The sequence below is a fragment of the Pelodiscus sinensis genome, chromosome 3 (assembly GCF_052426305.1).
Source record: "Pelodiscus sinensis isolate ZL-2025 chromosome 3, ASM5242630v1, whole genome shotgun sequence".
In the NCBI taxonomy this organism is placed as follows: Eukaryota; Metazoa; Chordata; order Testudines; family Trionychidae; genus Pelodiscus; species Pelodiscus sinensis.
In genome coordinates this window covers 145807565-145832494 of record NC_143054.1, presented here as the reverse complement: position 1 = coordinate 145832494, position 24930 = coordinate 145807565, and the positions used below count along the sequence as shown (strand labels likewise).

At 43.4% G+C, this 24930-nt stretch overlaps 2 protein-coding genes across 3 annotated transcripts in view; one reads left to right on the top strand and one right to left on the bottom strand.

Moving 5' to 3' along the window:
• KIF6 (kinesin family member 6) overlaps window positions 1-24930 on the top strand; it is a 380441-nt gene that overhangs the window by 143482 nt on the left and 212029 nt on the right. For both annotated transcript variants that reach the window (XM_075925091.2, XM_075925090.2), the window contains exons 8-10: window positions 442-585; window positions 2117-2203; window positions 22704-22807. In XM_075925091.2, coding sequence (XP_075781206.2) covers window positions 442-585; window positions 2117-2203; window positions 22704-22807 — 335 coding nt within the window. The remainder of the gene's footprint in view (window positions 1-441; window positions 586-2116; window positions 2204-22703; window positions 22808-24930) is intronic.
• Window positions 9640-24930, bottom strand: part of LOC149525159 (uncharacterized) — a 76491-nt gene continuing 61200 nt past the window's right edge. The window contains exon 2 of the mRNA XM_089777422.1: window positions 9640-10576. Coding sequence (XP_089633548.1) covers window positions 9816-10304 — 489 coding nt within the window. The 5' untranslated portion in view covers window positions 10305-10576 and the 3' untranslated portion in view covers window positions 9640-9815. The remainder of the gene's footprint in view (window positions 10577-24930) is intronic.

The window sequence follows — 24930 nt, the reverse complement described above, 5'->3', positions numbered from 1 at the left end:
CGCAAAAGCATTTCCGGAAAAGGGCTTTTGCCCGAATGGGAACGTCAAAGCATTTGCGCAAGAAGCACTGATTTCGGACAGTAGAACGTCAGTGCTTTTGTGCAAAATCAAGAGGCCAGTGTAGACAGCTGGCAAGTTTTTGCGCAAAAGCAATTGCTTTTGCGGAAAAGCTTGTCAGTCTAGACGCAGCCAGAATGATTTAAACCCAGGCAGGAATGCCATGTCTCCAAGGAATTCAGGGCATGGTCCTGCCAGATCCATGGGTGTAGTTGCTACCCTGCCCACGGCTGGGCAGCTGGGGTCAAGAGCTTAATGTTAAAAATGTGATTAAGTCCCTGCAACATCAGAGGCTCATTTGCAGGTTGGGTATTTCTTCTTTTGGTGCATATGACAAGTTCATGTGGAGATTTGAAAGTCTTATGCATTGCTGGTTTATTTCAGGTAATAATTGCCCTAGCAGAGAAACATCGATCTCACATTCCCTATAGGAACTCTATGATGACTTCGGTGCTCAGAGACAGCCTAGGAGGAAACTGCATGACCACCATGATTGCAACACTCTCTTTAGACAAAAGAAACATAGATGTATGTTATCCTTTTTGAACTTGTGGTTTTATAAATATTTGTTTTTCAGGGTTGTCTGCTTAAATTTCTGATACACTGAAGTTTAAAAATCTGTTTTGTCAGTGCCTCCAACATACAATCCTGTCAATGGAAATTACGGTATGAGAAACTAAAACCATCTTCATGTCCAATACATAAGGGTTCTTTGTGTAACTGACTTCACATTTCAAAGCCAAATTCTGATCAGTTATGTGGGTGAATATAATCTCTCTATATAATATTATCTGCCCCTTGTGCATGTGCATGTGCCTTGCCGGGGCGGGGCAGCTTGCGTGTTCTTATGATCCCAGGAGATATGCCAGCAGGAGCTTAGTGCACACCGGTCCTGCAGGATTGGGGTTTTGGCTCAGGGCTTTGTTACAGACACAGCAACAAAGAATTCCTTCTCAACTGTGGCCAGAGACAGACAGAAGTGGAGGACCTTTGTTGCTGCCCTATATGCCTGTGGGTGTGAAGGACGACTATGATGATGATGATATAATATTATAATATCCTTGACAGATCTTACAAGATAAGCAGCAGCATTAAACATTAACTAGGTTCAAAATCAGGCTGTAATGTATCTTTATTATTTGTTTTATTCTTTAAATAATTTCATATAGAGGAAAAAACTGACAAAGCAGATATGTAATAGTGATAAATAGGTGCACACTTAACACCAACTTCCTGATAATGAAATAGGTGATTTGTGAATAAGGTTTGGCAAGGAATTTTCTCAAGGGCATATTGATAAGGATTGCTGGTGCAGTCCTGCCCCACTGAAGTCCACATGAGCACTTCCATTGACTTTGGTAAGGTCAAGAAAATAACAGCATTTATTTGCCCATGAAAGGCTTCTCCCAAAAGACTAATGGAAGTAAAAGAATACTTGACTTCTTGGGGAGAGGTAATAGAGTACAGTGACAATAATACTAATTAATAAAAACATCAACACTCTTTTCTAAAATATGGCCTAAACTTATTGAGAGTTGTGAAAAGGTAATTGTATAGGCACAATTTGTAGAGGCTTACACAAACTGCATTATTCTAGCCATGCAAGTACCCATACTGTGTGTTGCAGTCTCTCATTTCATACATCCAGTTACCCATTTGTATCCTGATACGTCTCTCTGTTATTGGAATTCAGGCTTCTATTTTGAAATATTTAATTCACTCAATGAATCAGCCAAAATGATCCAGCTAATAATGGTGAAGTGACAATTTTCAATTTCTTGGTGCAATATCTATTAGATATTATATTTTCTTCATTGTGGCTGAAATTTTCCAAAAGATATGGATATAGGTGTCTTTATTTGAGAGTTTTATCTGGCAAATTAATGTGTTAATAGTTAGAATAGCTACATTGACTTGTGTTTTCTTAGATTTTTGAAGCACCAGGAATGTAAGACTGGTACAATAAAATCTAACATAAATAAAAAAAAATCCCCCTTAAAATAAGTAGCAAATCTGTATACATCAATGCATGCTAAAGGAGTTATTTTTTTCCTTCCAGGAATCTATATCAACCTGCAGATTTGCACAGCGAGTTGCACTTATTAAGAATGAGGCTGTTCTTAATGAAGAAATTGACCCTAGACTGGTAAGAGGATTTGTTAACCAAAAAAGATACAGCCACATAGATGTTGAAATTTTCATGATCCTGTTCACTCATGTTTAGATACAAATCCCAGCCTTTGTTGTAAAATTGCTGCTATTATTTTTATTTGGCCTCCTGAGGATAATTATGATTAAACTGACCTTTTAAAAAAGCTCATAATGTCATGGGAAACTCCTACAGTCATTTAAAGGGAACCACAATGTTCATAACAATCTTTTCACATCCTTCAGGGCAGTTGCTCCCAAACTGTGGTTCACAGATTGCCAGTAGCATACAGAGCTCTTGTTAGTGATTTATAGAGCACTGGCTGGACACTTGATGGTCCCATTTTCCTGTTCTGCCACTTTCTGTAATACATAAAAATCAATAAAGCATGCATTCACCATTTTCCTAATACTGTATTACTGTTTCATATAAGAAGTTCCTTACAATAGCCACAAGACATATTAGATGATGAGAAACATAGAGTTTGATCCTGTCCATTGAATTTGATAGTAATTTCCCCCATTGACTTCAGTGGGAGCAAGATGAAGCCCTTTGAGGGGAAATGGACCAGGCAATGGCAAATGAGAGGGCAGATGGTCGAGGACAGTCTGTGTTAATATGTGGTCTATATTATAGAATCTTAGAACCACAGAGCTGGAAGAGACCTTAGAAAGGTTATCAGGTCCAGCCTCCTGCACTAGGCAGGACCAATCCCAACTAAATCAACCCAGCCAGGGCTTTGTCAAGCTGAGACGTAAACACCTCTAGGGATGGAGACTCCACTACTTCCCTAGGTAACCCATTCCAGTGCTTCACCACCCTCCTAGGGAAATAGTTTTTCCTAATATCCAACCTGGACCTTTCCCACCACAACTTGAGACCATTGCTCCTTGTTCTGCCATATGTCACTACTGTGAACAGCCTTTCTCCATCCTCTTTGGAACCTCCCTTCAGGAAGTTGAAGGCTGCTATCAAATCCCCCCTCACTCTTCGCTTCTGCAGACTAAACAGATCCAACTCCCTCAGCCTCTCCTCATAGGTCATGTGCTCCAGCCCCCTAATTATTTTAGTTGCCCTCCGCTGGACCCTCTCCAATGCGTCCACATCCTTTTTGTAGTGGGCGGCCCAGAACTGGACACAATACTCCAGATGTGGCCTCACCAGAGATGAATTAAAGGAAATAATCACTTCTCTGCATGCTGGCAATGCTCCTCCTAATGCACCCTAATATGCCATTAGCCTTCTTGGCTACAAGGGCACACTGTTGACTCATATCTAGCTTCTCATCCACTGTAACCCCCAGGTCCTTTTCTGCAGAACTACTACTTAGCTGATTGGTCCCCAGCCTGTAACAATGGTTGAGATTCTTCTGTCCCAAGTGCAGGACTCTGCACTTGTCCTTGTTGAACCTCATCAAATTTCTTGTGGCCCAATCCTTCAATTTGTCTAAGTCACTCTGGACCCTATCTCTGCCCTCAAGCATATCTACCTCTCCCCGTAGCTTAGTGTCATCTGCAAACTTGCTGAGGGTGCAATCCATCCCTTCATCCAGGTCATTAATAAAGATATTGAACAAAACCGGTCCTAGAACCGAACCTTGGAGCACTCTGCTAGAAACCAAACCATCCTGACATTGAGCCGTTGATCGCTACCCGCCGGACCCGGCCTTCTAGCCAGCTTTCTATCCATCTTACTGTCCATTTATCCAATACATGTTCCCTTAACTTGCTGGCAAGAATATTGTGGGAGACCATATCAAAAGCTTTGCTAAAGTCAAGGTATATCACATCCACTGACTTTCCCATGTCCACAGAGCCAGTTATCTCATCACAGAAGCTAATCAGATTGGTCAGGCACGACTTGCCTTTTGTGAATCCATGCTGACTATTCCTGATCACTGTCCTCTCTTCCAAGTGCCTCAAAATGGATTCCTTAAGGATCCCTTCCATGATGTTTCCAGGAACCGAAGTAAGACTGACCGGCCTATAGTTCCCTGGATCGTCCTTCTTCCCTTTTTTGAAGTTGGGCACTACATTTGCCTTTTTCCAATCATCCAGAATCTCTCCCGATCGCCACGACTTTTCAAAGATAATGGCCAAAGGCTCCTCAATGATATTTGCCAACTCCCTCGGTACCCTCGGATGCATTAAGTCCAGACCCATGAATTTGTGTACATTTAGCTTTTCTAAATATTTCCTAACTTGTTCTTTACCCACCAAGGGCTGGCCATCTTCATCCCATCTTGCATCACTTAGCGCATTAGTCCGGGAGCCGACCTTGTCCGTGAATACAGAGGCAAAGAAAGCATTGAGTGCTTTAGTTTTCCCCACATCATCTGTCGCTAGGTTACCTTCTTCATCCAGTAGGGGCCCCACACCCTCTCTGATCATCTTCTTCTAGTTAACATGCCTATAGAAACCTTTTTTGTTATCCTTCACACCCTTTGACAGTCGCAATTCCAGTTGCATTGTCACCTTCCTGATAACCCCCCGGCATTCTCAAGCTATACATTTAAACCCCTCCCTGGTCATTTGTCCAAGTTTCCACTTTTTGTATGCTTCCTGTTTGTACTTAAGTTCACCAAGGATTTCCCCTGTAAGCCAATCCAGTCTCCTACCATGTTTGCCTCTCTTGCTACGCATCGGGATGGTTTCTTTCTGTGCCTTCAATAAGGCTTCTTTAAAATACTGCCAGCTGTCCTGGACTCCTTTCCCCTTCATGTTAGCATCCCAGGGGATTCTGTCCATCAGGTCTCTGAGGGAGTCAAAATCTGCTTTTCTGAAGTCCGAGGTGTGTATTTTACTATTCTCTTTTCTTCCTTTGGTCAGTTTCCTGAACTCTACCATCTTCCGAGGTTATCACCTATCTCTACTTCCCCTATTAGTTCCTCCCTGTTTGTGAGCAGAAGGTCAAGCTGCACATGGCCCCTGGTCGGATCCTTCAGCACTTGTACCAAGAAGTTGTCCCCAAAATTCTCCAAAAACTTCCTGGATTGCCTGTGTACTGCCGTATTGGTCTCCCAACAGATGTCAGGGTGATGAAAGTCCCCCACGAGAACCAGGGACTGCAATCTGATGAAAAAGTTTGCTATTATCACGTTCTAAGGATTACATAGAACCATAGAATAATAGAACTGGAAGGGACCTCTAGAGATCATCAAGTCCAGTCCTCTGCCCTCACGGCAGGACCAAGCACCATCTAGATCATCTGTGATAGATGTCTATCCAATATCTCCCGTGATGGCAATTTCACAAACTCCCTTGGCAATTTATTCAAGTGTTTAATCACCCTGACTGACAGTTAGGCAGTTTTTCCTAATGTCCAACCTAAACCTCACTTACTGCAATTTAAGCCCATTGCTTCTTGTTGTATCCTCAGAGGCACAGGAGAACAATTTGTCTCCCTCCTTCTTGTAACACCCTTTTAGATACTTGAAAACCGCTATCATGTTCCCTGTCAGTCTTCTCTTTTCTAAACTAAACAACCTGGCTGTGTCTACACTGGCATGAATTTCCGGAACTGCTTAAAACGGAATACTATTCTGTTTTCAGTTTTTCCGGAAAAGGAGCGTCTACATTGGCAGGCTGCTTTTCCGGAAAAGCCCTTTTTCCGGAAAAGCGTCTGTGGCCAATGTAGACGCGCTTTTCCGGAAAAGAGCCCCAATCGCCATTTTCGCGATCGGGGCTTTTTTCCGGAAAAGACTACTGGGCTGTCTACGCTGGCCCTTTTCCGGAACAGTGTTCTGGAATAATGACTTATGCCCGAGCGGGAGCAGAATAGTTTTTCCGGAATAGTGGCTGATTTTGTATAGTAGAGCGTCGTTGCTTTTCCTGAAATTCAAGGGCCAGTGTAGACAGCTTGCAGCTTATTCCGAAAAAGCGGCTGATTTTTCGGAATAAGTGGCTCAGTGTAGACACAGCCCCCCAGTTCTTTCAGCCTTCCCTCATAGGTCATGTTCTCTAGACCTTTTATCATTTTTATTGCTCTTCTCTGGACCTTCTCCAATTTCTCTACATATTTCTTGAAATGTGGTGCTCAGAACTGGACACAATACTTCAATTGAGGCTTAATCAGTGCAGAGTAGAGTGGAAGTATTATTTCTCCTTTCTTGCTCACAATATTTCTCTAGTTTGTCCAGATCATTTTAAATTATGACTCTGTCCTCCAAAGCAGTTGCAACCCCTTGTGGCTTGGTACCATCTGCAAATTTAATAAAGCGTATTCTCTATGCCATCATCTAAATCATTGATGAAGATATTGAACAGAACCGGTCTCAAAACACTCCTGTGGAACCCACTTGTTATGCCCTTCCAGCATGACTGTGCACTGTTAATAACTACTCTCTGAGAATGGTTATCCAGCCAGTTAGGCACCCACCTTATAGTAGACACATCTAGGTTGTATTTCCCTAGTAAATTGATAAAAAGGTCATGTGAGACCATAGCAAATTCTTTACTAAAAGTCTAGGTATACCACGTACATCGCGTCTCCCTTAACTACAAGACTTATTATCCTACCAACAAAAGCTATCAGATTAGTTTAACATGATTTGTTCTTTACAAATCCATGTTAATTGTTACTTATCATCTTATTTTCTTCCAGATAGTTGCAGATGAATTCCTTAAGTACTTGCTCCATTGTCTTCCTGGCACAGAAGTTAAACTGACTGGTCTGTAGTTTCCTGGGTTGTTTTGATTTCCATTTTTATATATGGGCACTATATTTGCACTTTTTCAGTTTTCTGGAATCTCTCCTGACTTCCACGACTTTTCAAAGATGATAGCTAAATGCTCAGATATATTCTCTATCAGCTCTTTGAGGATTCTAGGATACATTTCATCAGGCCCTGGTGACTTGACGACATCTAACTTTTCTAAGTAATTTTTAACTTTTTTTTTCATTTTAACTTCTAAACCTACCCCATTTCCACTAGCATTGACTCTGTTAGGCATCCCGTCACCATCAGACTTCTTCTTAAAAACCGAAACAAAATCATCAAGCACCTCTGCCATTTCCAAGTTTCCTGTTATTGTTTCTCCCTCTTCACTGAGCCTACCCTGCTACCAAGGCCTACCCTGTCCTTGGTATTCCTCTTGCTTCTAATATATTTGTAGAATGTCTTCTTGTTACCCTTTATGTCTGTAGCTAGACTGAGCTCATTTTGTGCCTTTGCCTTTCTAATCTTGCCCCTGCATACTTACGTTGTTTGCTTATATTCATCGTTTGTAATTTGACCAAGTTTCCACTTTTTATAAAACTCCTTTTTCGTGTTTAGATCATAGAATCATAGGGCTGGAAGAGACCTCAAGAGGTCACCGAGTCTAGCCCCCTGCCCAAAGCAGGACCAACCCCAACTAAATCATCACAGCCAGGATTTCGTCAAGCCAGGACTTAAAAATCTCTAAGGATGGACATTCTACCACCTCTCTAGGTAACCCATCCCAGTGCTTCACCACCCTCGTAGGGAAATATCCAAACCTAGACCTCCCCCACTGCAGCCTGACACCATTGCTCCTCGTTCTGCTGCCTGCCACTACTGAGAACAGCCTCTCTCTCCATTCGCCCAAATACCTCAGCTTCTCCTCATAGGTCATCTGCTCCAGCCCCCTAATCATTTTGGTTGCCCTCCGCTGGGCCCTCTGCAATGCATCCACATCCTTTCTGTAGTGGGGGTCCCAGAATTGAATGCAATATTCCAGATGTATTCTCACCAGTGCCAAATGAAGAGGAATAATCACTTTTGGCAATGATCTACTGGCAATACTCCTTCTAATGCACCCTAATATGCCATTAGCCTTCTTGGCTAAAAGGGCACACTGTTGACTCATACCCAGTTTCTCATCTATTGTAATTCCCTGGTCCTTTTGGGTATGTCTACACTACAAAGTTAATTCGAACTAACGGACGTTAGTTCGAATTAACTTTGATAGGCGCTACACTAGCGCTCCGCTAGTTCGAACTTAATTTGAACTAGCAGAGCGCTTAGTTCGAACTAGGTAAACCTCATTTCACAAGGATTAACGCCTCGTTCGAACTTACTAGTTCGAACTAAGGGCTGTGTAGCCCTTTAGTTCGAACTAGTGGGAGGCTAGCCCTTCCTAGATGCCCTGCTGGCCACTCTGGCCAACACCAGGCAAACTCTACTGCCCCCCTCCTGGCCCCGGAGCCCTTAAAGGGGCACGGGCTGGCTACAGTGTTTGTGCCAGTTGCAAGCCTGCCAGCACTGTGCCAGTAGACCCTGCACCTGACACCCCATGAGCCAGCCACCCGATGCCCCCTAGCCCTCCCCCTCTTCCCGGGACCAGTCTGGCAGCTCCCAGGAGCCTGCCCGGGGCCGCAAGAGGAGGGCGCCCGCGTTGTCTAGTGCGGAGATTGTGGACCTCATCCAGGTTTGGGGGGAAGCCTCCAATGTCCATGATCTCTGCACTAGCCCCAGGAACGTCACCGTCTACAGCCGCATGGCTGCCAGCCTGGCCGCCAGAGGCCACCACCGCAGCAGGGAGCAGGTCCGCTGCAAAATAAAGGACCCATGGCAGTCCTACTCCCAGGCCTGCCTGCCAGGGGCCGACCCGGAGGCCTGCCCCCACTTACTGGCTCTGGACCGCATCCTGGGGTCTCACGCCTTCCCTGCCCCCAGGGTGGTCATCCACCCCGGGGTGGAGGGACCACTCAGTGACACGGAGGAGGAGGAGGAGGACGCCGAGAGCCAGGAGCCTGCCAGCAGCCTGCCCAGGACCCAGGACCCCCGAGGAACCCCACAGAGCCAATCGCCTGTGTCGTCAGAGGCCAGGGAGGCCTCCACATGTGAGTACCATCATGCTCCCCTTAGGTGTACGGGGGGCTGGGGGGAGAGGGAGCCCAGGGACCGTGCGCCTGGCCCTTGCCCACCATGGAGCAGCAGCTGGGTGTCATGCAGGGGCCCTGGCCTTGCAGAGGGGGGCTGGGTTTCACACACCTGGGCCCCAGGGATAATTGACTGCTGCTCTTGTTTCACCACAGCCGCAGCACCTGGGACTGCAGGGTGCACCACCCCGCCTGCAACAGCCACCTGCGCCCGGGCCAGCAGGACAGCCAGGAACCAGGAGGACTACCAGCGGTGGCACCTGCGGTTCTTGGAGCACCAGCTCCGCACCCAAGACCACTGGGTCCAGGAGGACCTGCGGCTGCGCCAGCGGAGCTTGGAGGCACTGGAGGAGCAGGGCCGTGCCCTCAGAGGCCACCTCCAGAGCCTGCTCGACCGGTTCCCGCCTCCTCCTGCCCCTGCTCCCCCTGTTCCCCCCGTCCCTCCTGCCCCACCCTCCATGCTCATTCCCCCCCGAGGCCCCTGCACCCTCAGTACTGCAAGATGGGAGAGGCACGCTGACCCCCACCCCTGAGCTTTCCATTCCCTTCCTCCCTTCCCTCCCCTTCCAGCTCCCTCCTCCCAGGTTTCCCCCTCCGCTCTCCCACCCTCACACCTCCCTCCCTCCACCCCACTTATGTTAAATAAAAAGAGATTTTTGTTGGCAAAACAGGTGTCTTTATTTGACATTAGGAAGTGGGGTTAGGGAGGGGAAGGGGGAAGGGGGGGAGGGTGGAAGAAGGCCCCATTGGGGCATGCAGGGAGAGTTCAGTCCTCCTCCTCCTCCACCTGGAAGCTCTCCCGCAGGGCTTCCCGGATCCGGACGGCCCCCCGCTGGGCTTCCCGGACGGTGGTGGTGCGGGGCTGACCGTAGTGGCCAGCCATGCGGTCAGCCTCAGCCATCCAGGCTGGCAGGAAAGCCTCCCCCTTTCTCTCACACAGGAGCACACAACATGCTGCCACTACAGGAGGTATATTGTGCTCGGCGAGGTCGAGACGGGTGAGGAGGCATCGAAAGCGGGCTTTCAGTCGCCCGAAGGCCACCTCCACCACGATGCGGGCCCTGGTCAGCCTGGCATTGAAGGCCTGGCAGGACGGATTGAGATGCCCCGTGTAGGGCTTCATCAGCCACGGCTGTAGGGGGTAGGCCACATCCCCCACCAGGCAGACGGGCATGTCCACGTCCCCGACCCTGATGTGGCGGTCGGGGAAGAAGGTCCCGGCCTGCAGCCTCTGGCACACGGAGTTCCGGTACATCCGTGCGTCGTGTGCCTTGCCGGACCAGGCCACATTAATGTCCGTGAACTGTCCCCAGTGGTCACACACGGCCTGCAGGATCACGGAGAAGTACCCCTTGCGGTTGACGTACCGGGACGCCTGGTGTTCCAGGGCACGGATGGGGATGTGCGTCCCCTCGATGGCCCCCCGCAGTTGGGGAAGCCCAGGGCGCCGAAGCCCCAGATGACGGCGTCCGGGTCGGCGAGGCGGACCACCCTGTGGAGCAGCACCCAGTTGATGGCCTTGACCACCTGCGGAGAGATACAGCAAAGCATGAATCAGTGGGGCGCCCGGGTGGCTGAGAGTGTTCGTGCCCTGGAAGTGCCCCGTGCCCCACTCCCGGAAGGAAACCCCCCCCCCCCCCGCGGGCGGCATATAGTACGTCCGGGAGAGACCGGCCCCTCCGGAGCGGGGCACTTTCACCTCTTTCCCCCCCTTCCCCTGTTTTCCCTGGGGCGGCCCATCCCCTCCATGCAGCCTCCCTCCCCCCCGGTCCAGTGGCCGACGAGTGCCGTACCTGCATGAGCACCGCTCTGACGGTGGATCTCCCCACGCCAAACTGGTTCCCGATGGATCGGTAGCTGTCCGGCGTGGAGAGCTTCCAGAGGGCGATGGCCACACGCTTCTGGAGGGGGATGGCGGGCCTCATGCAAGTGTCCCTACTGCACAGGGCAGCAGCGAGCCACTCGCAGAGCTCCAGGAAGGTGTCCCTCTTCATCCTGAAATTCTGGGTCCACTGTCAGTCTTCCCAGCGCTCCAGGACGATGCGGTCCCACCAGTCGCTGCTGGTGTCCAGACGCCAGATGCGGCGGGGCACGCCGGCGTCCGGGCACCGCCGCGGCTCCTCCATGGCCCCCAGGGCGGCCAGGCAGAGAGGCAGGGGGCTGACGTACACCAGGTGGTGCCAGGCAGCCTCCAGCCATTGCTGGCAGGCTTGCAGCAGCAAGTCCACAAAATGCACCAGAAGGTGCAGGGCGAGCTCTGGCTCCATGTTTCCACTTGCGGCGGCAGCCCCGAAGGGAAGCACCGACACAGACGGGCACAGAGACAAACGCTTTGCTGTCCCTCGTCGAGGTAGGCAAGCAAGCAGGAAAAGCTGAGAACCGGCTGTCCAGGGGGGTCCCTTTAAGCACGAGCCTCAGATAGCCTCAGACAGCAGCCACACAAAGCAACTACTGACCTGATGCCCTGCCAGAACCGGTTTCAGGTGCCCTTAAATGCGCCCCTGTGCCCAATCAGTGTGGACTCGCTAGTTCGAATTAGCAAAACGCTAATTCAAACTAGTTTTTTAGTCTGGATGCGCTAGTTCGAATTAGCTTAGTTCAAATTAACTAATTCGAACTAAGTTAGTTCGAATTAGCGCTGTAGTGTAGACATACCCTTTCTGCTGAACTGCAGGGCCCAGCCTGTAACAATGCTTGGGATTTTTCCGTCCAAAGTGCAGGACTCTACACTTGTCCTTCTTGAACCTCATCAGATTTCTTTTGGCCCAGTCCTTTAATCTGTCCAGGGCACTCTGGACCCTATCCCTGCCCTCCAATGTATCTACCTCTTCCCCTAGCTTAGTGTCACCAGTAAACTTGCTGAGGGTGCAATCCATCCCCTCATCCAGGTCATTAATAAAGATGTTGAACAAAACCGGCCCTAGAACAGATCCTTGGGGCACTCCGCTAGAAATCGACCACCAACCTGACATCAAGCCATTGATCACTACCCATTGGGCCCCACAATCTAGTCAGCTTTCTGTCCATCTTACAGTCCATTTATCCAATCCATACTTCCTTAACTTGCCGGCAATAATATTGTGGGAGGCAGTATGAAAAGCTTTGCTAAAGTCAAGGTATATCACATCCACTGTCTTCCCCATGTCCACTGATCCAGTTACCTCATCATAGAAGCTAATCAGATTCATCAGACCTAATACAGCTCCCAGGAAATTAATAGAGATTTTACCATTGGCTTTAATAGGAGTAAAACTTTAAAAACTACAAATAGTCTAGAAGCATCTTGGAGACTAACAAAACATGTAGATGGTGTCATGATCTTTCATGGGTACATCCCACATCTTCAGATGAATGGATTATTAAAAATCCAGATGTAAGAATATTCAAGGGTCGGGGTGGGGGAAGGAAGGGCAAAGAAAGTGAATTGGAGAGTTCAAGTTACAAGAAGCTGATAATACCAATTTTCAACTTCTCTAAATGCCCATTGTTTAGTTAGTTAAGTCATTAGGATGTGAAAGGTAGTGTGCTATACAGCTAATCGTGTTATTCATACCTCTATGATAGGAATCAAACTTGTAAATGAGGTTAAGTTCTAACCCTTCCCTGTGTATTTGGCTTGTGGAATTGACCTGAAACAACACGGTGACTTTGAGATCCATTAATGAGTGTTCAGGCAGGTTAAAGTGTCCTCCAACAGGTTTTTGTGTGTTGCCTTTTAGGATATCTATTTTATGTCCATTAATTCTTTCCCATAGAGAATGTGCAGTTTGGCCAATATACATGGCCAAGGGGCATTTCTGGCATTTGATGCATAGATCATATTAGTGGATGTGCAGTTAAATGAGCCTCTGATGTGGGGGCTGGTGTGGTTGAATCCTGTAATGATATTGTTTGTGTAGATGTGTGGACAGAGTTGACACTGGGGCTGATTGCAGGGGTGGGTTCCTGGATGATTATGATGGAGATGTGCTGCGTGGTTACTAGAGAGAATTTGTTTGAGGTTAGGCGGTTGTCTGTAGGCAGGGTTGGCCTTTCCCCCAAGGCCTGTGAGAGTGAGGGGCCATTTCCCAGGGTAGGTTGTAGATTGTTGATAATACATTGGGGGGGAGGGGTTAAGTTGTGGGCTCTAGGTGATGACAAGTGGATTCTGTTCTTATCCTGTCTTGAAGTAGTTCATGTCTGGGTACTCTGCTGGCTCTATCAATCTGTTTTTTCACTTCCCTGGGTGGGTATTTCAGTTTTAAGTATGCTCTGTATAGATCCTGTAGGTGTTTGTCTCTGTGTGCTAAGCACTTAGAATAATTGTACCAAATATCAATACAAATAAATATTAACTAATATGAGTAAGAAGCGCTCATCACTGAAGCTTGTGAATTCACACCAATTCTGAATGGTGACTTTGAGATTAAATATTATTATTAAATAATGTTGGTAATTATTTAGGGGTTGATTCTAATCTCAGTCTCCTTGTTGTTTCCAAATAGTTGACTGTTGACTTAAGATGTCCGTTTTATGGCACTGTAAATTATCTCATGGTGAATCTACAGCAGTAGTGACTAATGTTTAATGAGTCATTCTGTTCTGTGCATTATTTCCAAGGAAGGCTCATTACCATGCCATATGAGCCAGATCACGAACAAATATGCAGTCTAAGATTTGGTAAAACTAAGGAATATCCATTTTGTGCTTGATCTAAAAGCCCTAAAATGAAGCAAGTCTGAAACTGTTGTTCGAGGATGGGCCACTTCTCTTGTTAGTGCAGGATGAAGACTTTTTAATTCTCAAAAGAAGGATCATATATATGAACATCTCATAGTTTTAACTATTTGCTTTTGAAATTAAAACCTCTGAGAACTGTTCACTTTGTAAAATTATCATCAGGGCTGACTTTGGGCAAATTCGACCGATTCCTTTGAATCGGGCTCCGCGTCTTAAGAGGGTTCCACGCTGGCTGCTCCCACAGCTCTGTGGTGTGCTGGGCGCATTGCAGGAGGGGGCGTTGGCCCCGGAGGAGGAGCATGGTGGATTTAAAGGAGCTGTGACTCTTTTTTTGTGTGCGGTTTTTTGGTTTTTTTTTTGCTCAACAAAAAATCCTGGCTGCTGGGTCCCCGTCGAAACTGTTTGATTTGAGCCCTGCACTTCCTCATTGATAACCTGGCTGTACAATGGAAAAATCATTCCTCAAGATGACTTCGCTTAACTTTAACACTTTTTGTACATGAGACCATAAATGTATTAGAAATCAAAATCAAACTGAATTTTTACATAAAAAAATATAATAAATACACAATGAAGCAGCATTTTCTAAGATTTATATTTTGTAGTATCAGCCAATGATAAAACTGTTAGGCTACATCTACACTGCATAGTTATTTTGGAATAAGATCTTCCAGAATAGTTATTCCGAAAGGGTATGTCTACACTTACACCCTAGTTCGAACTAGAGATGCAAATGTAGGCATTCAAAATAGTAAATGAAGCTGGGATTTAAATATCCCATGCTTCATTAGCATAATCTCAGCCATGCGCTATTCTGAACGCCAGCTGATTCAAAAGTGAAAGTGCACTCCGGGTCGCATTAGTTTGAATCAAACCCCTTGGTTCGAACTAACGTTACCCCTCACTTTCTGCTGATAGTATTTCTGTTTCTTGGTTACAGTACAGAATAAACCTACATTCCTCTCCTCTTTACAATGTGATATTTATATGAGAAAGGCAAACTCCTTTATTTGTTTGAATCTTTTCAATAATTGGAGTATCAGTGTTTTTATGAAGGTTGCTTGACACTTCCCATTTTAAGACCCTGTTTGCAATTACTTATAATTTTGCCAAATCTTAGCGGTGAAATTTTCCATGCAGACCCCTTACTCAGGCTGAATTACTACTATTACTATTGCTATTATTAATTTGAAAATTTCAGTCAATTTTTTTAGCTGATCCTTAGGAGAACAAGATTATGAAAAAATGGTTTGTGACCTTTTATTTGTACAGCTGTAGTGAATCCATGCTTTGGGGGCACGAACTTGAAATTTGGCAGAGTAGTAGACTTTGTGTCAGGAATATCTCTTCTCTGGAAAATACACCCACAGTTTCCATATGCTCAGTAGGGACAACTTAGATTTTACTCACATTGAGCATGCTCCAGCTCAGAGCTTAGCAGGACTTTCTCTTTAGTGGTAGCTCTGGGCAGCTTTGGTGCCCTGCTAGATCTGAGAACCTGAACTAAGGAGAGGGAAACATGTTTTTCCTGTCTCCTCAGTGACCCTTTACTTGGCCTGTCAGTGTGAAGGGAAAAAGCTGCCTGATTTGACTGTGGAGCCAGAAGTGCAGAAGAGCCAGAAGTGCAGTGTTAGAGTAGTAGAGGGAGTTGATTGGGACAAGAGTCGAAACTGGGAAAGGAGATTGTTGGATGTGGGAAGACAAAAATTGATATTGGGAGTTCAGATAAGTTAATCATTAGCATAATAAAAAAAGCTGATTAGAAAATTAATAATTCTGTTTTCTGAGAAGGGTTTGAGTAAATAAGGCGCAGCCCACACATTGGACATTTAGCAGAAAATAAAATATTGACTAGCTGCTCTTTAAGTGAGCACTGTATTATATCCTGTGCCCTAAATGCAACAGGGATCTTGTGAAAAAAAGAGTATGATAAAATAATTAAAGACCACATTAAAATGCATACACACAGAGGGCTGAATTAAGTTTACACAGGCAACTTTAATTCTGACATTTGCTATCTTTTTGAGTCTTTGACTCTGTAAACTTAATGTTTTTCACATTGTTGGCTTGTTTATGTAATATATTCAATAGCTGGTTCCTGACTTCATAAGATTTCATTAACAAAAACTGAGACAAAAGTTAACTGCAGAAAGACTCCAGTTGCCAGAACAATGAAGTTTAGAATTAACATGAAATGGCTTTACAAGTGTTGCTTTAACTGCAGTTTTCCAAATGGCTGCCATTGATGTAGTAGCCAAGTCTACCATGTCCATTAAACACTCCAGTCTGATTGGTTTACTTTCCATATTTCATTGCCAAAATTCCTTTCCACAATAACACATAATACTTCTTGGGACATGTTTCAGTGCAATTATTACACTTCCTGTGTAGGTAGAGTAATTTAGTTCTCAGGCCCATGCTTTTTTCTATCTTATCTTTCTCGAGCATGCTGAAGTTGCTTGTTTACTGCTTCCATATGCTATTGCTTCTTTACTGTTCACAAAGTCAGTATGTGTGCATGCTTCTCTGTTACATATTCTAATTTTGTTTTCATCCATATGTAATAATTTTCTTATTAAAAATGACCAGAAAGAAGAAAAAAGGGAGGAAAAAATAACATCTGGTAGACACAAGACCATTGATGGGATTTGTGTCAGTGTGTACTTTATTGTTTAATATTGATGGCTTGAGATCAGAGAATTCTAAATGTAATCCTCATGTATATATCATCATCTGTCTCCCCTGATTAGTAATGGCATAATCTAGTCGGAAGATGGTACACCACATTTAGTACCACAAGCATCCTTACATTTTAGCTGAGAAAAACATCTTAATGCAGACATATTTTCCCATGGCATTAACATTACCATCTTATCATTTCAATTTATGTTTTTAGAGACACTGGGTTTCTTTATATTATCTGTTAATGATGAAACTATTTATTTAAGCCATTTATATAGTTTTGATTCTTTAGAAGTTTGGTTATATAAATACTACAAAAATAGAATTTACTTTTCTGTGCTACAGTTAGTGATGTACAAAACTCCTAGCACAGAGAAGTGATGGTTCTTTATAGCCCCTTACATAATTAAATAATCCCCAAAGTCAAAATCCTGCACCTTCTGGTAACTTCACTAGGCTCTGCTAGGTGTTCAGAGTTTTTGAAAATTAGGACACTCAGACATCTAATAGGGATTTAGAAATCTAACAGCCATTTTTAAACCTTGGCTGTAAGTTTTAATTATTGCTCTATAATCCATTATTGCTTTTTACTAGCATATTAGAAGTTTAAGTATAAGCAAAGATTTCAGCAGTCTGAAATAAGAATTTCAGAGAGTTTTCCATTTTTCTGTGATAGAAGTGAGTCACTATATCTCAGAGGAAGGAGGAGTGGGTGTGCTATTTACATATGTGTTGTTCGTGATAAATATTTGCTCATTGAAATGGCAGAGATAGCAGTGCAAGGTAGAACTTACTGTAGTTAGGGTGGACAGAAATTAACATTTTTACTGAGTTTTAGAAATTAACTATTCTTTCTAGGCATAAATTTGGCTTCCTTTGATCTCATGTTCTTCTATAACAATAATTATTGATCCATGTTTGTTTAAAGGGTTATTTAAAATTTCGAGACATTCAGCAGAAATGAGAGGAAAGGATGGTAGTAATAGCAGTATTAGGGCATTTCTACACAGCAGGGTTTAACTCAAAATAAACTACACAAATTGAGCTACGTCAATCTTATTTCAAAATAGCTTATTTCAAAATAGGGAGCGTCTACACAGCACTTATTTCGAAATAGAGCATTCGTCCTCTGACTTCCCTTACTTCTCATACAATGAGGGTTACAGGAGTTGGAGTAAGAAGCCCTCCAGCTTGACAGTATTTTGACATTATTTCAAAATAACTGCCTGCCGTGTAGACGTGGACTAAGTTATTTCAAAATAATGTTGCTGTGTAAACGTACCCTTAGTGATAAAATAGTCCTGGCTTCAGAGCACTGTAGAAATAAGGTACGCTAGAGATGTGATAAGTGTATTTAGCACTTAGTATCAAGCTAGGCTTGGAACTGTTTCTTATAGCTGTCTTCTTGCAAGTCTGCTATACTTCATTCTATCAAAGAAAAGAGGTTCCACTGTTCCAGTCACAATTAAGGAAAGGGGAGAAAGAACAAATTGGGAATAGAAATGGGATTTCTATATAAAGCATTAGTCCATGTACAGCTCCTGAAGAAAGCACGGAGGATTGAGGAACAGAAAGGGGCTGAAATGGGGATTCCAGAAGAGCAGATGGGTAGTAATTCACACTCATAAAAGGAAAATTTGCCAGAAAAAAAAAAAGACAAACTGCTGCCTATGAATTAGAATATACACATTTGCCTGTTTTACTGATGGCTACTCTTTCCATTAAAAGATTCTGTATGCAACACTCATATTCATTGCATATTGGCTTCATTTGATGAGAAAGTCTGTACTTTTGAAACTTGGGATACTATTAAGTAAATAAAAAATGAAACGTTCTGCACTGGTTACAGAACCACTAACTTATTTCCTTTGAAATCTCAGAGCATCATTTTAAGAAATGATCAGTTCAATACACTAAAGCACATAATGATAGCTGTCTCAGCAAGTGAGCTGCATATTCAAGATCAAAAGATATTCTCTTCTGACACAGAGCAACATTTGGGTAATGTTACATAAATTTCTCCAGAGGGGGGAAGCTTGGGTGCAGTGAGGAAAGATTGATAAATGAGTTGCAGTATATGGAGAACAACAAAGATCTCATAAGTAATATTGGTTCAAGATAAAATCTCCTTATAAACTTTTGTTGATTCCCAACTACTAATACTGGAATCCATAATTCTTAGTGGACATAAAATTGCAGAAATGGGGGCTATCTTTGAAAACTGGACCATGATTGCTCATCTTTGAAGAACACAGAATTTGAGTGATTCTAATTGAACCACTTTGTGCCTTTTTTGTTCAGATAACTAACCACAATCAATTCTTTTTAATGCTCTAAAATAATCATTATAATTTCTGAAGCCTAACACAGTTACATTGTGATTGTATATTTGTATTTCTGAGGACCTGTAATTGGTTAATTTTAAAACAAAAGAAGAAAGGGTTTTATATGACAAAGGAGACAGTTGATTCCTCAAGCATGTTTTTTTTTCTTTTGATTACTGAGTATCCTAACTGTGACTGACATTTATTGTTATCTCAGGGTATGTCTACACTACCCCGCTAGTTCGAACTAGCGGGGTAATGTAGGCGTACCGCACTTGCAAATGAAGCCCGGGATTTGAATTTCCCGGGCTTCATTTGCATAAGCAGGGCGCCGCCATTTTTAAATCCCTGCTCGTTCGAACCCCGTGCAGCGCGGCTACACGGGGCACGAACTAGGTAGTTCGAACTAGGCTTCCTAGTTCGAACTACCGTTACTCCTCGTGGAATGAGGAGTAATGGTAGTTCGAACTAGGAAGCCTAGTTCGAACTACCTAGTTCGTGCCCCGTGTAGCCGCGCTGCACGGGGTTCGAACGAGCGGGGATTTAAAAATGGTGGCGCCCCGCTTATGCAAATGAAGCCTGGGAAATTCAAATCCCGGGCTTCATTTGCAAGTGCGGTATGCCTACATTACCCTCCTAGTTCGAACTAGGAGGGTAGTGTAGACATACCCTAACATATTTCAGCCACCCCGTTAATGGCTCTGTGTTTATTTTAACTTGTTCTGAAAGTTCAGAGGGGAAGGAGTGTTCCTTCTGGGCCTTCTCACACTTTGCTATACATTCTTTTCCCCACAACTGTAGGTATTAAAAAAATCTTAAAATGAGAGACAACATGAAGGATAATAGAAGTTTGACATTACATGAGACTTTGTTATCATATAGAGTTAAATCCTGCAATGCACCCTATTCATAGCCAAAGATGTCTCAATTGCAGTGGAACATTTGCGGAGCCCCCAAAATGTACACTGTAGAGCAGGGGTGTCCAAACTTTTTTCAAAGAGGGCCAGATTTGAAGAAGTGAACATGCGTGAGGGCCATCCCCGCACTCTCAGCCCCAAGGCGGAGGGCCCGCAGGGTTGGAGGCGGGCGGAGAGCGCAGGGCACGCCGGCCTCACGCCGGCCCGGGGGCAGGGCGAACCCGTAGCCGAGCGAGGGAGCGGGGCTGCGGACGTGCCCTACAGGGCAGGCTCTAGGACCGCGGAGGCCATGGGCGGCGGCGGCGCGGCCGGAAGCAGCGCGCTGGGCGCGCCAGTTCAAAAGAGCGCCAGGGAGCCAGGAGAGGGGGAGGAAGCGGGGGCCGTATTAAATCGGAACACGGGCCGCAATTGGCCCGCGGGCCGGACTTTGGACATGCCTGCTGTAGAGCTTTCCTCCCCATGTTCAGCATTCTGCAGTCTGCAAGGCTGTTTGGGGAGTAAAACACGGTTGGTGTAAGGAAGGTTAGAATTGGAGTTGGTGAATCTGTGATTTTATGGGTCTATTGGCTTCTCCCTCCCATGGAGTAAGGGAGTAAAGCATAGGAACCAAAGAAGCTACATGATTGCATGACCACACTGTGATCTAAGAGAACTCCTTGTCTTTCATCACTATCAAAGTAATCATCCCAGTGCACGGCTGCTTCTGGGTTTATGATTTAACACATTAAATTTCATACAATAATAGTTTCATGATTCATCATCTTCACTGTAACTGCAGGTCATACAATGGGTGTGTGTAACAGCTTAGTACTACGAAGGTAAGTTTGACTCTGATATGAATTTTATTCCTCACTATGAAGAGTCACTGTATGTTTTTGACTTTATATCTCAGTTAAGCTGACCAATAGATGTGGAATCTTTTGATGTCCATTTTCTTTTTTCTTTAAAGCAGTTTAGCTTTGACAGCTTCTGTTTCCTAATGTGAATGCAGCACATTTATGGTAGCAATCTGAAGTTTGTACTGAGATATTTACCAACGTACTTACTTCCAATATAAAATACGTTGTTAAGTTGGAGTAAACTTTCAAAGTATATATGATACCAATTACTTGAATATTTAAAAATAATCTTTCAGGAGCATTTGTTATTTAAAAAAAAAATCAGACATATAGGAAAGTCTTGGAAAGGTAGTTGTGTTAGTCTGTAACTTAAAAAAAAGTAGTCCCGTAGCACCTTAGAGAATAACAATATATACATATATATATATATATATATATATATATAGTATCATGAGCTTTCATGAGCAAAACCCATTTCTTCAGAGTTACAGTTAGATTCAGTTAGATGCCCCAAATTTAGGCCATGTAACATTTGGAAGAACTGCTGTTTTTTAGCTGTTGCATGTGGAATTAAGCCCCTAATTTTTATTAAGGGCATTAAAAAATAATGTGGCACTTTTGATATTTCTCTAACCCATCTTAAGTAGGGCCCTACCAAATTCATGGTCCATTTTGATTAATTTCATAGGATTTTAAAAATGATAATTTTCCTTATTTCAGATATTTAAATATGAAATGTCATGGTACTGTAATTGTAGGGGTTCTGACCCAAACTGGAGGGATATTGTATGGGGGTTGTGGGATTGCTGCCCTTACTTCTGTGCAGCTGTTGGCAGCAGCATTGCCATCAGAGTTGAGCAGCTGGAGAGTGGCGGCTGCTGGCCGGGAATTGAGCTCTGAAGGTGGAACTACTACCTGCAGCAATGCATAAGTAAGGATGGCCAGGTATGATATTGCCACCCTAACTTCTGTGCTGCTGCCTGCAGAGCTAACTGAGTCAGCAGCTACCACTCTCTAGCCACCCAGCTCTGAAAGCAGCAGTACAGAAGGGTGACATGGGTATGGCATTGCCACCTATCTGCACTGCTGCTGGCGATGTGCTGCCTTCAGAGCTGAGCACCTGGCCAACATTACAACCACTGCTCTCCAGTTGCCCAGCTTTGAAAGCAGCATAGAAGTAAGGTTGGCAATACTATGACTCTCCTAAAATAACCTTGTGAATCCCCTGAAACTCCTTTTTTGAGAAACACTGGTCTCTCCTGGGAAATCTGTATAGTATAGGGTAAAAGGACACAAAAAGCCAGATTTCACAGGACACCAGATTTCATAGTCCATGACACGTTTTGCATGGCTGTGAATTTGTTAGGACCCTAATCATAAGATCTTAATTCATTAAAGGGCCAAATCATGAGAGTCACCAAATACATGTAGTTTATATTTCAGTCAGGGGAATTGCAGGTAGTCAACACCTCACAGAATTCATTCCTAGGAGGATATTGTTTTGCCAGAAGTCTCATCATATAAGCTGTCTGTTTTAGAGCAATGAGATCCAGGCTCTAATAATGACAAAATTAGGAAGTGCAATATGAATGTTAAAATCACCTCCTCAATCACTTCTATTTATTAATGTGGTTTAATTCCTTATCATTATGTTGATTCATCATATTTGATGGATTTTGACTGTATATGAATGAGGCACAATGTAATTTTGTATTGGAGAATATTGACTTTTATATTTAAAAAATGTAAATGAAAAATTTGGTTTACATTTAGAAACTTCTTTTTCTAAAGAAATACATGATCTGGGGTGTGGTTATCCAAACCTTTACCTTTACTCTTTTGGCAAAGACAAAATAATAGGCAAAAGTAAAAACATGAAATTCTCTTCTGCTCCAATGACAAATTATTTTCTTATATATATTATTTTGAAATCATGCTGTACATCCATTTCTTCCAACACTGAATTTGGATTTGTTTCCCCATCTTTATAAATGGAAAATACTAAATAATTTCCACATTTTAAGTCACTCTGACTTTTTTTTAAGGAAATTGTAAAATAAGAGTGAAGGAAACAAAGTGTAATGTGCTGTTTATCTCATGTTTCTAAACCAAAGATCATGGTCTAGCCATTAATCAGAAGATGATGCTTGTTTTATTGCTTGGTCATTTGTAGATGATTATCCATCTGAAGAAGGTGATCCAGGAATTGAAGGATGAGCTGGCCATGGTGACTGGGGAGCAAAGAACAGAAGAACTTATGCCAGAAGAGCTACTTGAGTAATGCTTAATAGAGTTTTCTTTTTCTACATTCACAGTGAAAGTCTTTGTTAACTTCTCTGTTGGCATAATGAGGTTCAATTGACCTCAAATCATTACATTCCCCAGAGACAAAGAGAAAAATCACAAACACCTCTCAATACTGGGTATAATATCAGAAAAGAATTCAAGAAACGTCTTTGTATTGAGTAGTATCTTTCTAGTGTGAGTTTGTCCCATATGAAAGAAAACATGCACTACTAATACATCGTACATCCATGGCTTAAAAGCCAAACATTTAGAATTGTATCATGAATGGTATTCAAGGAACATGTTCAATATATATCAGTGATTTGGGAGCATAGAACTTTGCTGTGATACAACTGTAGAACGTAATGGAAGGTATTGCTGTGCCTGGTCTAGAAATAGAGTCTGGAAATCTGGAGCTGCTATAATCTGTTTCAGTGGTTCTCAACCAAGGGTGCACAGAAGTCTTCCTGGGTACATCAGCTCATCTATATATTTGCTTAGTTTTACAATAGAGTACATAAAAAGCAAAAGCAAAGTCAGTACAAAGTAAAATTTCATGGAGGTAGTGACTTGTTTATACTGGTCACTGAAATGTAAGTATAATGTTTATTTTTTGATTCACTTATAATTAAATTGTAAAAATGAGCAAGTAATCAATTTTTCAGTAGTGGTGTGCTGTGATACTTTTCTAGTCATATGCCTGATTTTGTAAGCAAGTAGTTTTTAAGAGGGGTGAAATCTTTGCGTACACAAGACAAATCAGATTCCTGGCAATGTTGAGAGTCATTGCTCTATTCCCAACTCTGATGATTATCTATGTGGCTTTGTGCAGCTCATTTTATTTCTGTATGCTTCATCTGTAAAAAGAAATTAATATCCACCTTACAAAATGTGGAGAGGATTAATTAATTAGTTAATAGTTACATGATTTTATTTAAATGCTAAATATTTATTACTATTAATATGTAATATTCACATTTGAAGAAGGGCTAAGAGCACTAACAATCTCCATTCAGAAGCAGTGGCAAATTTAAGTGGCTTTAGTAGCCCAGAAACATTAATGTGCATTTTGTAGTTAGGTCGTGTGTCATAATTTTTTATTTATAAAAATCTAAAACTTCAATCAATGTGTTGAGGATGAGGAACCAGACAGAAATCTGTAAATATTAAAACTTACAAAGCAGATCTGAACCATTCACAACAGGGGCAATTATATTTTGCTTATCTAAAATGTCTCTGAAGTTTTTACTAGATTGTTAATTTATCATCTGCCAAAAAATGGGGAGGGTTCTCTCTCCCAATACAATCTGTATCCCCAAATACCTTAGAAGCTAATATCAAATATTCTATAATGAGGGAGTAATAAAATAGCAGGGTTGAAAGATAGGGTTAACATCTGTGAGGGTATGTCTACACTACCCCGCTAGTTCGAACTAGCGGGGTAATGTAGGCATACCGCACTTGCAAATGAAGCCCGGGATTTGAATTTCCCGGGCTTCATTTGCATAAGCAGGGCGCCGCCATTTTTAAATCCCTGCTCGTTCGAACCCCGTGCAGCGCGGCTACACGGGGCACTAACTAGGTAGTTCGAACTAGGCTTCCTAGTTCGAACTACCGTTACTCCTCGTGGAATGAGGAGTAATGGTAGTTCGAACTAGGAAGCCTAGTTCGAACTACCTAGTTCGTGCCCCGTGTAGCTGCGCTGCACCGGGGTTCGAACGAGCGGGGATTTAAAAATGGCGGCGCCCCGCTTATGCAAATGAAGCCCGGGAAATTCAAATCCCGGGCTTCATTTGCAAGTGCGGTATGCCTACATTACCCCGCTAGTTCGAACTAGCGGGGTAGTGTAGACATACCCTTAGATACTGGTTGTTTAAAAAGTGCTAATGACAGCAGAAAGGAGTAAAGATTTTTTTGTTTCTTAATAGAAGAAATGAATTTCTTTATTGGCTAATTTCTTGTTGGTGTCACAGAAGTGGTCTTGATGAAGTTGAAAGAAGCATCACTCTGCATGTAGAATGTAAAGACTTTAATTTTTTCACTTTTGTCTTTGGGGTTTATTTTTAGATTCTTCATTAACTTATGGTTTTTGACATTTGTTAGAACAAAAATTG